General features: G+C 43.1%; 1 protein-coding gene across 17 annotated transcripts in view; it reads right to left on the reverse strand.

Moving 5' to 3' along the window:
- The window catches only part of GARNL3 (GTPase activating Rap/RanGAP domain like 3), a 146,920-nt gene that overhangs the window by 43,973 nt on the left and 89,391 nt on the right, over positions 1 to 13,556 (reverse strand). For all 17 annotated transcript variants that reach the window (XR_011999842.1, XM_072748539.1, XM_026009327.2 and 14 more), the window contains 5 exons: positions 10,415 to 10,478; positions 8,338 to 8,364; positions 4,750 to 4,825; positions 3,979 to 4,077; positions 2,213 to 2,316 (listed from right to left, as the gene is read on the reverse strand). Coding sequence is in view for 16 of the 17 variants with exons in the window: in XM_072748539.1 (XP_072604640.1) it covers positions 2,213 to 2,316; positions 3,979 to 4,077; positions 4,750 to 4,825; positions 8,338 to 8,364; positions 10,415 to 10,478 (370 nt within the window). In the remaining variant the exon portion in view is untranslated. The remainder of the gene's footprint in view (positions 1 to 2,212; positions 2,317 to 3,978; positions 4,078 to 4,749; positions 4,826 to 8,337; positions 8,365 to 10,414; positions 10,479 to 13,556) is intronic.

Consider the following 13,556-nt stretch of genomic DNA (forward strand, 5'->3'; position numbering starts at 1 on the left):
AAGCTCTCTAAAGCCCTGAGACTGGGGGAGATCATTGAGCGAGTGAATGAGAGTAGCGGAGGAGACAAGAGGCAAGAGCAGTGTCCTGGGCCAGGCAAAGCTCCCTATGCACCCAAGATCACAGTGCTAGTTCTTGGCAGAGCTAGGACTGGGTCTAGATGGGCTGCTTGCATCTGGTACTTGATGCTGTCCTCAGGGCCCGGGACTGGGAGACCAGGCAGTGTTAGTGGTGCGGGCCAACACAGGGTGTTAGGAGGAAGGTGAGGTCCCAGAGAGGCAAATATCAATACTTGCCCCCCCATTAAAGTTTGGTTCAGTGACAGAGGAGAGAGGTGGAAGTCATGGAAATACTGGAGCCTACGAACTCTAAGAGAATTGGTTTCTTTATGTTAGATTTGGGATACAGCTCAGACGGTCCCACTGTGTTCTCGATGTTAGGAGGTCCAAAGATTTTATGATCCAGGCTGGCCTTCGCCTTTTCGTCTGTTATGTTATTAAATGTGCTGCCAAAGCGAGCACGTCGTCTGTTATGTTGAGTCCTCAAGGTACAGAGAGAAGCTCATAGTCAGGGTTCCTTCTCTGCTCTGCCATGATGAGGCGCACTGAAGGCTCACTAGCATCCTGTGTTTGTCTCTCTTCCCACCTATGATCTTCCCGGTGATAGAGACAAGTTTTCCTTTTTCTCCTATCTACTGATGCCGGGCAGGTGGAGGACCCAAGTGCTACCCACTGAGACAACCAAGATGTTAAAGACACCAGGGTCCATCTAGGGACATTTCAGTGCTGTTGGCCTTAACATATGAACAGCCTCTCAAAGAGATAAGGTTAAAGACCTCTGAGTTGGGCAAAGGTTGAGCTGTCACATTCTTTCCTCCTGTCTCTCTAGCTAATGCCCCTAATCTGTCATGAGACATGGGCAGTTTTGGTGACTGTACAGGGCTGAAAAGGTTGGAGTGGGAGGAGAAGGAAGATTGCAAAACACTTCCGTGGAGGTTCTGTGATTTTATTGTTGAGCTGTAAGAGATCAATACAATTCATGATGACTGGGAAGGCCAGCCCGGCCCCTCTTCTACACAAGATCCTCAGGTCCTAAGGGATTTAGCTCTGACAGTAATTTAGGCTCCCTTAATCATGCAAAGGAAGATGCCTTGAAGAAAGTGACAGACACTAAGCAGTCTTCCTGGGCCAGGACACTTCCTGTTTCCATCTGACTTTTCCCAGAGTGAGCCCTCTAAAACCAGAACAAGGTTAAAACCTCCAGTGGGTCTCCAATGCCTGTGGGACAAATCCACCAACTCCTTACTCCAGGCTGGAAACCATCCAATGGTATCAGCCCTTCCTGCCCCCCCGTCTTGGCCCCCCACCACATTCCTGAAGCACCTTATTATCTCACGACTGGAATACCACATTTTAGCCCACTGGTCTGCCTTGTGTCTTTCCCTCTTATCGCAGTTTGTTGAAATAAGAATTATATGTGTTCAGAAAAAAAGCCTTCTTAGCCCAACATATCCCCTGTCGAGATTCCTATTTCTCACAAATCTTTGCTGACCAGTTGTCCATTCATGTTTGTGATATTTATTCATATAGATGCCTTCAATGTATAAAAAAGGGATAAGATGCTAATAAAAGTTAAGTGGACTCCCCCAAATCCTTTAAAAGCCAACAGCATATGTCTTTGTTGGGTCTAAATTCCCACAAGTTGGAATTTCTTCTCCTGGAAATGGCCAGTCTCTGGGGTGAGGATTGTCTCAGGGATTTTTTCCCCTAACATGGCACAGCACTTGCAGACACCCGGTGTTAACCTCCTGTGTTAACCTGAAACATGCTTGCCAACAATCCTGGGTAGCTTTTGATGAGATACCAGGCACATGGAGAGAAGACACAGAGAAAAGGCAATGTCCATGCAAAAACCGTTTCTTGAATCTATAAAACCATACTCATGTGTGCAAATACACAGACATGTATGCGCACTATTATCTCTGATCCTTTATTTAAGGGGACAGCATCAATGAGGGTAGTTCTTCTCAAGGCTTGTTGACAGCTCAAATATACAGGCTGTAAATAACATCTCTACATTGGTACCTGGGGTCCAGCTCATATATTAACATACACAGTTTCTAATGCTATGAAACCAGAGCGATGATGCTTTCTCCACATTGAGGTCACTATTTGATGGTTTGTGTGTTCTCAAAGAGCCTGTGTTCACACATACCTGCTGTTTGTTCTCTTTGGAATATGGCAACATGGTGGAAACGTGGAACATGATCTCATGCCCTTGGTATACAGTATAAACTGAATGTACCCCTGTGGTATCATCTGTAAGATATAAACATGCATTTAGTAGGCACAGAGAATTCTGAGACCCTAAGGAAATAGTCATTATTTGGAGGCTAGGGAATATAGCATACAGTTAATACATTCCCAAAGATCATTCTGGATTATCCAACCGAGTGGAACCAACAGCATGGCTCACTCTCCAACTGATACAAGGCTCCTGCCCATGTGGAGAGCCCTCTTCCTCCTCACTCTAAGCTCACTAGCTGTCTGATTCATGTAGAAGTCTGAGCTAAAAAGGAGAAGGAGCTATATAATTCCTTGCCTTCCAGTTACTGCTGGTATACAGGACAAAATTAACACAAGACGATGTACAAATAATTATTACATCTGTAAAACAAAGCACGTACTCTCACTGGCAGATGTTATAGTGGCTGAAAGCATGGGCTTTGGAGTTAGGCAGACCTGGGTTCAAGTTCTCAGCTATGTTCCTTTTTTTTTTTTAAGTTTTTATTTATCCATTCGAGAGAGAGAGAGAGAAAGAGAGGCAGAGACACAGGCAGAGGGAGAAGCAGGCTCCATGCAGGAAGCCCGACGTGGAACTCGATGCTGGGTCTCTGGGGTCACGCCCTGGGCTAAAGGCAGGTGCTAAACCGCTGAGCCATCCAGGCGTCACAGCTATGTTCCTTTTGACGAGTCACCTCAACTTTCTTGGAGCATCAGTTTCTTAATTTGAAAATGGGGATAAAATTGGTATCTAACCCATAGGGATACTTACAAGATTATAGTTGTCAAGTGCTTGGTACGGTGCCTAGCCATAGCAAGGATCAGCAATGGGGGGTTGTGACCATGACAGAGAAGCTGGGTATTGGCAATGGGGCTGCTGACCTTGCTACCCTTGCAGGTTTACCAGGAGCTCTTGCACCTTGCTGAACTGTTCCCCACACAGCAGCCAGCAAGTTTGGCTTGAAGGGGCAATATCATCCCACCACACCTCTACTTAAAACCCATTTGTGATATCCTGTTCCATTTACCATAAAATCCAAAATTATTCATGTCAACTCAAACTCATGGGATCATTCCCTCCTCTTCTCCAGCTCATCTGCCATAAAGATGTTCTCTTAGTTTCTAGAACATATCAGGGTCTTTCCTGACTCAAGGACTTCACAAATGTTCTCTTGCTTAGAATTCTCTTCTCCCCTCAAGACTCCAATTACTCCTCCTCATTCCCTTGGAGAAGCCTTCTCTCATTCCCCAGGTTAGACAAAATGCCCCTATGGCACTCTGTACTTTTTCTTCTTTGTTTCTTCCAGTACTTTACTGAGGTATTTGGTAATTCCCTGTTTGATGTCTGTGTTACCCACTGGACTAGAAGCTCTTAGAAAGGCAGGGACCATGTTGGTTTATCCACTGCTACATTCCTGGAGCCTCACACAGCCCTGGCACACAGAGGCGCTCAGCAGTAAGTATTCGTAGGCAGACCATGGTCTGCCACACCAAGGGACTGTGAGGGCTGACTTAGTCTTATGAAACTTAGTGAGCCCCCAAATGTGTCCAGCCACCCTGTGTCAGACTGGGTGTGAAGCCCTTCTTATCCTCTCCAGTCCATCCCTTCCCTCATTTTGGGTATAAATTCAAGTCAGATCAGACTGGCTGATAGGAGTCACACAAATGACAAGAGAAGAGATCAGGAAGCGAGCTTACTTTTGGTGTCCAGACCGCCACGGTAGCCTGTCCAGCCCTTTAGGGTGATTTTGTCACCCAGAAGATTCAAAAATTTTTGAAAAGCGTAACTTCCAATTTCTGTAGGAAGAGGTAAAGTAGGAAGAAAGTACAGAATCAGCATATCTTCATTTTCTAACTATACACTGAAATCACTTGAACATTAACTAGGCTCTGTAGATGTGTGCAGCAGACAAACAGAACACAGAGGTCACACTTTCTTCTTGGGAGACCACACAGTAGTTTCCACGATTCCAAGGAAAGGAAAGCCACAGAATCAGACTGACCGACCTTCCCACTGCCAGTCTGGGATCACAAGGGTTTAGTATTGTAGAAATGAAAACACTGTCATTGCTTCCATTAATAACGAATAGGTATCTAACATGAAAAGTGCTAAAGAACAGGACAATGACACCATTTTATCATTCTCCCAACCACAAAAATCCAAGAACAACCTTCCTTTGCTCTTGGGACTATGATGTAGAACCAAATTCTTCACCTCCCATGTCACTTTCTGGTTAGACTCCCTCTTGGGCACTGCTACTTGGCATAAGTTTGGTGACCAATAAATATTTGTCAAATAAATGAAACTGGGCAACAACTGCCCTACAAAGTTTACTCGAAAACTTACTCTAAAATTTCATAAAACTGGCTGTTTCTTTGTATTAAAGACTCAACAGGTAAGGTCAGTTTGGATTGTCAAAACCATGGCAAGGCAGAACAAGGTCTTGGCACAAATTAGTGGGTACTTACCATTGCTGAGCATCTCATCATCTGTGAGCTGCCCATCTTTGGCAAAGAGAACCCCAAACTTGAAATTCACAGAGCCCTTACAATAAGACAACAAAAGGTTTTGAATGTAACTTTATCATCAGAACACATACAGTTATGAGATGTGCTGTTCATTCCTTCAGTGACCAGGATGGATACTTGGGGCATTACTTCCTCTCTTCCATCTCCACTTTGACCAGTATCAACATCCTTTCTTTCTATAAATTCTTATACCTTACAGTGGAAACTCAGTTTTTAGGTGAGTTAATTCATTTGTAACTTCATTACTAATGGCTTTTGCACGATGCCAGGTCCATTCTGTGGTGAAACATCACTCAAATAGCCAGCGGGAGCTCACAGGACCAGTGCTATGTTCTGATCATTAACGCAGGAGGGCTCAGCATAATTCAAAACTGAACACCACAATCTTAGGCTGATATCGTGTGGGCTCTTAGGAACAGAAATGGAAAATGTAGGCAATTTATTCTATAAAGGCTCGTTTTCCCCATTTCTTAAAGATATTTAATCCTAAAATGTCACAAAACAGATGTGTGGGGGAGAAGGAAGAAAATCAGGAAGTAGCTAGTACAAATGTTCAGTCTACGACCGTCGACTTTAAACACTAGATTAAAATCAGATCCTGGGACACCTGGGTTGCTCAGTGGTTGAGTGTCTGCCTTCCGCTCAGGTCGTGATCCCGGGGTCCTGGGATCGAGTCCTGCATCAGGCTCCCTGTGGGGAGCCTGCTTCTCCCTCTGCCTGTGTCTCTGTCTCTCTCTCTCATGAGTAAATAAATAAAAAATCTTTTTAAAAAATCAGATCCAGTGGGAACAATAAATGCCAAATGCAAGATATCAGTTTCAATAGGAAGAGAGAGGAAGGAAATCAGGTGCCTCAACAGTACTTTGAATATTTTTTCCTTAAGTTGGATAACCCGTTTATAGGTCTTCATATTATTCTCCATTTTCTTGTATATCTGAAATATTTCATAATAACATAAAATCTGAGGTTGAAGAGAATCAACTTTTGGAAGGTTGTTTGAACTCCTCCCACCTAGATAAGGGAGTTCTTGGTGGTCAATTAAGGGGTAGGCTAGGAACAAAGGTGTTTAAAACCTTGGCCAGGGACACCTGGGTGGCTCAATGGTTGAGTGCCTGCCTTCAGCTCAGGGCGTGATCCTGGGGCCTGGGGATTGAATCCTGCATTGGGTTCCCTGGGAGGAGCCTGCTTCTCTCTCTGCCTGTGTCTCTCTCATGAATAAATAAATAAAAATCTTAAAAAATATTTTTATGATTCACATGTTCCTACGCTTCTCTCACTGTCTCCCTGCATGTTGTAGCCTGGGGTGCCTCTCCATGCAGTAGACAAATAAAACTTGGCTTTCAGGACACCAACAACACTTTATAAAATCACCAACCCTTAGGGACATGGCTAGTGCTGTTTATTAATTTTTTTCCCTGCTCATCTTTGCAGCTGATAGTTTATCACTATAATTGCTATAATTGGGTGGAATGAGGATAAATGCTCCAAGCTGAGAAGCTGGCAGTATTAAGCAGAAGTGCCTCCACCACATTGTCTCAGGGAAGCTATAAAGGTTACCACTGCTCACATCACTTCAAACGCATTGTAATGAGTGCTTTTTTTTTTTTCAAGATTTTATTTATTTATTTTATTTGAGAGAGAGAGAGAGAGAGAAAGAGTGGGTAGGGAGAGCAGAGTGAGAGACACTCTCAAGCAGACTCTGGATTCAGCGTGGAGCCCATTGCAGAGCTCATTTCCAAGACCTTGAGATCATGACCTGAGCTGAAACCAAGTGCGGACTTAACTGACTGAGCCACCCAGGCGGCCTGTAACTAGTGCTCTTGTAGCTTCAAGCAATATCCCTTTAGTAAGGAGATACAATTGAGAAAAAAAGAGATCAGCTATTTATTTTTCAAAACTTGGGAGATCCAAAAAAGAAATGTGAGAAGATAGACAAGTTCACAGGGGTTGTGCAAGGGAGGGTGGAAGAGGTTTCGGTGGGGAGCTTTCACATTTTCCATTTCTAAATTTCTGCAGGGGCTGTCAGAGCAGACATGTGTGTGCACTCTGTGGGGGCTCAGGAAATATATACAGATTCATGACTAGAATAGTTTTGAGACACAAACACTCTCTGCAGTGTAATCCTAATTTTATATAAAATATAACAAACACATATGCCAAAATGTGGTACTATTCCGGTAGTGGTTTACTCTGTGATTTTAGGGGATATTTTCCTTTAATCTTTTGTGCATTTCTTCATTTTTTAAATGTATATTACTTTCATCTTTTGCCTTCTACAATTATACATGGAGTTCATTAATTCTGTCACCATAAGCATGATTCATTCATGGATAATACATAGATAAAAACATGGACATCTCTGTTTGCAGTGCTCTGCAGCAGCTCACACTACATCCCCACTGCCTTGCATGAAGTAACTCCTGCCAACAATCTGGGGTGCATCATTTCAGCTCCTTTGCATGTACATTGATATGTTCAGGAATCAGCTGAGATGTCACTGCCTCAGACGAACCTATTCTGTTCAATGTAAAAACCCTACTCCTTCCCCTATATTGTCTCCTTGTTTTATTTTCCTTGCAGCTCTTGGGGCTATCCACATTACCATGTTTATGTTTATGACCATGTTGCTTGTATAGTCTGTCTTACCTCACCAGACTATAAGCTCCATGAAGGGACCTTGTCTTGCTTGTCAATGTATTCCCAAAGCCACAAACAGTACATGGTACACACATGGTCAGGGGTGACCTGACTTGACATTTAAAAAGGACCATTCGGATGCTACACGAGAAACAGAACAGAGTGGAAGCGGAAAGTTGGAGACTCTGTAGTGTAGGCGAGAGATGATGGGATGGAGTCAAGGGATGAGAGCAGTCATGGTGGAAACTTTGAGAAATGTTTGAATTAGATGCATAGTTTTAAGAAATCATCACAAGATGTGCTGAAGGATTAGGTGTGGAGTGTGAGAGAAAGAGAGGTGTTAAGGATTTTTCCAAGTTTGGCTGGAGCAACGGGACAAATGATATGACCATTTACGGAGAGCTACGACATGCAAAAGCTACAACTTAAGGACCTGATTGCCTTTGATGGCATTTTTATTATTTCCCTGTGTTAGTTACATCCTTAGAAAACTCAACACATATTTTAAAGGTGGGGCAATAGGGAATGGAGATGTACAAATAAATATGGAGTCAGTAAATTGAGTGTGCTAATAAAGCAGAAATGTCCTCTCTTTGACTTAAAGAAAATTAAGACCTCATGACTCGCCCTGATTAGGAGGCTACAATTTGAATATTTCCAAGCAGATTTAAGTAGCTTGTTTATATTTTTACAGCTAGGTATATAGAAAGCCCTGAAATTGACCTTGAAAACAACATGTCGGTCAAGTCTTTCAGTGACCGTAAGTGCAGTGGGCAAATCCGTGCAGAGGTGTGAGTGAAAGACAAGGTCATGGTGGTGGCCAAGGGAGAAGCACATTTAGGAACACAGAGGGAGAACGTAGCAGGGACAATGTCTCAGAAAATTACTTACCTCTTGCTCTTCAAGAACCAGCAAGTCCTGTCAAACCAAAATTTGAAAGTTATATCCATGCTTAACAGGGATGATTTTATTCTGATTTTCTGTGAAAGCCAAGGTTCCATCTGTGTACACTGTTTCCCACCCCCACCCCACCCAGAAGTGCTTAAAATAGTCCAGTTTAGTTGTACAGATTTTTGTAGAACACCTGGTCATCTAGGAAAGTCACATTATAGCACAGCTATCTGCAAACAAAGATGATATACAGCAACAGGAAGAAATACGGAGACATCCAGATTTCTCTATTTAAAGCTAGCTTATCTCACATTGCTTCTGGAAAGATTTTGGCCAAGAAAAATATAACTCTAGTATAGCAGCCAGAGACAGATGAGGAACGTTTTTAAATAGCATCAGCCACCTTCCCACTTGGTGGGAAGATGCTTTCTTTAGAATGCAGTTTATTTTCTAGATTTTTTGGATCTGAGACCTTTTCCTTCCTCCTCTCCCTATCACCTGTGGCTCGGGGCCCCCTCAGGTACACCTACAGAAAGCTGGTGGCAGCAGTGCAACCAGCACTACCAGGGAGCACATGCAAGTGCACACTCACACACCCAGAATGGAGCAAGATCGTGTGGGAAGCCCCTTGTTTGGGTAGAGAGTCAAAACACAGATGTCAGGAAAGCTGAAGGTGTCTTTTGTTTGGTGAAAGCCAGGCACAGAGTTAGGATATAAAGAGGCATAAGGTTGCCATAACTGGTTTTCTCATCCTTTTTGATTCTGTAGAAGAGGGGAAGCAGACAGGGATGCCTGGACAGACCTGAAATCCACTGAGGGCACATGCTCAGTGGCAGGATGCAGAAAGAAGCATCCCAGGGGCTCCAAGCATTTTAGAGCCTATGTCTGGTGGTCCCATCCAGGCTCTAAGAAGGAAGGGATTAAGAATATGATCATCTGTACAGATGAAGTAATAATGGCACACAGGCAGTAGCATATTTATAATTCTAAGTTGTTTTAAAATTAGCTAACAAGAGTTAGTTTTGAGCATCTAGTATTTCAAGTTGCTTAAAGTTTAACCAAACTACACCCATTTTGGCCTCAGTTCTTTCCGGGGTTGAGTCAGGGTACAGATACTATTTTAAACATTGAATTAAAATCGAAGATATGGGAATTCACAACACTGTGTATCTGGGGTAAGCTTAGAACCAATAACTTTATTTTGAAAGTGAACTATTTTAAAGGCATGCAAGCAAAAGCTGCTCATGCTCCCATCTATCCTCTCCATACCTTCTAAGTTATTTCCCTGAAAAGCAGACTTAAGCATGATGCTCCTCCACTTAAGGACTCCACAGGCTCCCTGCTGCCTCCTGGATAGAATTCGAACCTGCCTCTCCAGCCTCTTCCCTACTGCCTGGCCCTGGCATACCCAACTCCTGGAAACTCAGCTCTGACACATTGCTGGCACTATGTCATAACTGCCTGTGTAAGTTTCAAGGGGGGAGAATTTCGAAGCTCAGTTGATTGCAATGAGACAAAAGTTTGGTTGACATTTTTCTGATGACCTTTTATCTAGATTATGACTCCAATTTTTTTCCTCCCAAGGCAGATGGCTTTCCCTTCACAGTAAGTCTTGAGAAAACAGGATGGATTCTGGATACCTTCTATTCTCTATGGTACCCTGCAGTGTTCTAGGTGAATTAGAGTGCAATAAGTACATTTTGTGTTTACTCTGTAAGGAAAATCTTATATTCCATACAATTCTACAACACTCAATAAAAAGACTGGCTTTTCAACCACTAAGGTCCTTCTAAACATATACTCTTTCGGTTCATGGATCAAGGACCATAGAGTTCAGTGGTTCTCAGTTGTGGCTACGCCTCAGAATCACTCATGCAACTTTTGAAAAAATGCAGATTCCCACCCCCACCTGACAAATCAGAATCTCAGCTGTAAGATTCTTTATGATAATTGCTTTCAAAGCCCCATAGCCTTTCTGATTAGGCTCATACCTGAGGCTAAGAAACTGATGTGCTGTACATGCTAATCTAACACTGTGATCAAAGAGATACCACGATGAGGCACAACATTCTGTTACCTTTTGGATCTCGGGATGAAAAATTTCCCTGGGGCCTTTCTCAAATTTGTCCAGGTTCATGGCACTGAAATAGAAAGGACAGAGTGAGCCACATCATGGTGGAAACTCAATGTGGAGCAAGTCTCAATGTTTCAGAGAAACTAAATATTATATCCCCTAGAAAAATTACGGCTGGATTCCTTGGAGGGCCTGGCACACAGAAGATCAATGATCACCCCGAGCGCTCAATGAATGAATGCATGGAGTAACCAAACTACTGTACTGTACTTTACTTATCTAACTGTCCTGTGATGATACTCATCTAATAGGACAGGAAGGGAGCAAACAGGAGTGTGTTTCAGGCAACCCGACTAACCTTCGAGATTCTTACTTTTATCAAAAAAGTGGTTCATTGACATTTACATAGCAATTAATGATAAAATGAAATGTAAGTAAGACCATATGGTGTTTCTTTCTTCTTTTGGCAATTCCTCTGCCACTCAGGGCAAACTGAGTTCTTTCATGTTCTACTTTGGACAAGCAATGTCAACCTCCTTGGGCTTAAGTTCCTCTAGAGGAAAAGCAGGGAGCTGAATGGCACCATACCAAAGGCCCCTTTCATCTAAGATTCCCATACTTGTAAGGAAAGGCAAACATAATAGCTGGTATGTATTTATTTATTTATTTATTTATTTATTTATTTATTTATTTATTTTTAAAGATTTTATTTATTTATTCATGAGAGAGAGAGAGAGATAGAAACAGAGACATAGGCAGAGGGAGAAGCAGGCTCCATGCAGGGAGCCCGATGTGGGACTCGATCCCCAGGACTCCAGCATCACGCCCTGAGCCGGAAGGCAGACGCCTAACCGTTGAGCCACCCAGGTGTCCCAATAGCTGGTATTTATAGAGTACTTACTATATGCTGGGCAGCCTGCTAAATGCTTTCCACAGATGACCTCATTTAGTCTCTGTGGGACAAGTGCTATCTTATCCCCATTTTATTTAATTAGTTTATTTTAAAAATTTTATCTCCATTTTATCTCCATATCCTCCAAAGGTGAGGAAATTGAACTAGGATACCAAAGCTGGTAAGTAGTAGAGCCAAGATTTGAACCTAGATTTACCTGACTCTATAGTATTCATATTTTCATTTCCTTTTAAGTTTTCAAGTTCAAGATTATATATAACAAATAGAGAAAAGGTTTCTTCTTCTATCAGCAGCAACTGTAGAAGTTTTGATCTTCCACATCTTTAAAAAACATTTTCTGGCTGAAACATGCCCTGGCTTCATGAGTGGTGGGCTGAGAAGTGGAGGCCCTACTCATACAACTAAATGAAATTGTAACTAAAAGAAATGTCTTCGGGCAGCCCCAGTGGCTCAGTGGTTTAGTGCTGCCTTCGGCCCAGGGCCTGGTCCTGGAGACCTGGGATTGAGTCCCATGTCAGGCTCCCTGCATGGAGCTCGCTTCTCCCTCTCCCTGTCTCTGACTCTCTCTCTCTCTCCCTCTGTGTCTCTCATGAATAAATAAATAAAATCTTTACAAAAAAAAATTGTCTTCAAATATAAAGAAGAAAGGAGCTGGAACAACTTCCTTTTAGGGAAAAAACCCCTCAGGAATCTTAAGCTAGTATAATTCTAAGTATTCCTCTCTTAAAGCCAGTTAAGATATAGCTCCTTAGGGGGCAGCCCCGGTGGCGCAGTGCTTTAGCGCCGCCTGCTGTCCAGGATGTGATCCCGGAGACCTGGGATCAAGTCCCACATCAGGCTCCTTGCATGGAGCCTGCTTCTCCCTCTGCCTGTGTCTCTGCCTCTCTCTCTCTCTCTCTCTCTCTGTTTCACATGAATAAATAAATAAATATAGCTCCTTATAAGCAGCAAAATATTTCTGTGTTCAATAAAGATATTAACCTCTTCACTGATGCTTTCATAGCTCAGGCTTCAGAGTGCTCAGGAGAAAAATCAGAAGGCCAAAAACAAAAAGGAGAAGGTCTGCAATTTGGAGACCAAATCAATCTTGAAAAGGAAATCTAAAAATTTTTGCTCCTGAATCTCAGTGTTCCTTTCGTCAGCCAGATGCAGTCCCTAACTGATGGAGTCTCGACTGTCACTCTAAGAGACGTTCTCGTAAGTGTGTTTTGTAGCAGGGACACTGTAAACACCATCTCTTCCCACCACCTAGTTGCAGATGAATTAAGAGTAAAGCACCAGGGCTCTGGGATAAGCGTTCATACTCACACAATGTGGGTATTAGTGGCTAACAGCCCAAGCCTGGGGATGATAGGGACCTGTGTTTAAATCCAAGCTCTGTAGTTTACCAGCTGTGAGATCTTTGTCAAATCCCTTCACTTCTCTGAGGCTCTGATTCCTCCTTGGTGGAGTGCAGGTAATAATGGATGAATTTTGTGGAGGTGGGTTAAAAGTTTACCAAGAGAATGACTGTAGAGCATTTAGCACAGTGTCCAACAAACAGAAGCTACTGTCATTGAGATGTAACCTCTTGGCTGGCGATGCAGCAACAGGTACTGCCTGAGTGGTGGCATTCTCTAAAGGAGTCTGCCACCCAATGTGGGAGAGCCCACACTGTGTGAGTATGAACGCTTATCCCAGAGCCCTGGTGCTTTACTCTTAATTCATCTGCAACTAGGTGGTGGGAAGAGATGGTGTTTACAGTGTCCCTGCTACAAAACACACTTATGAGCCACGATGGGGATGGAAAGGTGGGGACAGGAGCGGGAGCTGAGCACTGAGCAGCTAGATGGTCCGTTGATTTAATTCTGTCTTTGCAAAGAATAAGCACATTCTTCTCTAAGAAGCATTTGCTGACATATGAGTTTCTATTTCAAAGCAGGAAAACGAGAGGGAAAATATTTCTTGATTTTCTTTATGAAACCAAAGTATTTGCGTGCATGCAAGAAAAAAGAAGCAAGCTACACAGGCAGTTCAGAGATGCATGAGAGCCGAACTTAATTCCCACCAATGCTAACTGTGTGATCTTGGCTTTCTCTCTCTGAGCTTCCACCTCTGCCTCTGCAGAGTGGTAAAATAGCAGTATCTGTCCTCCAGAGTGGCTGTGAAGACTGCTGGAGGTACTGCATGCCAGAGGCTTAGCAAAATATCTGGTACATGGTCAAGGCTCCAGAAAGTAGAAAAGTAACGTTG

This window comes from Vulpes vulpes, chromosome 2 (genome assembly GCF_048418805.1).
Source record: "Vulpes vulpes isolate BD-2025 chromosome 2, VulVul3, whole genome shotgun sequence".
Classification (NCBI taxonomy): Eukaryota; Metazoa; Chordata; class Mammalia; order Carnivora; family Canidae; genus Vulpes; species Vulpes vulpes.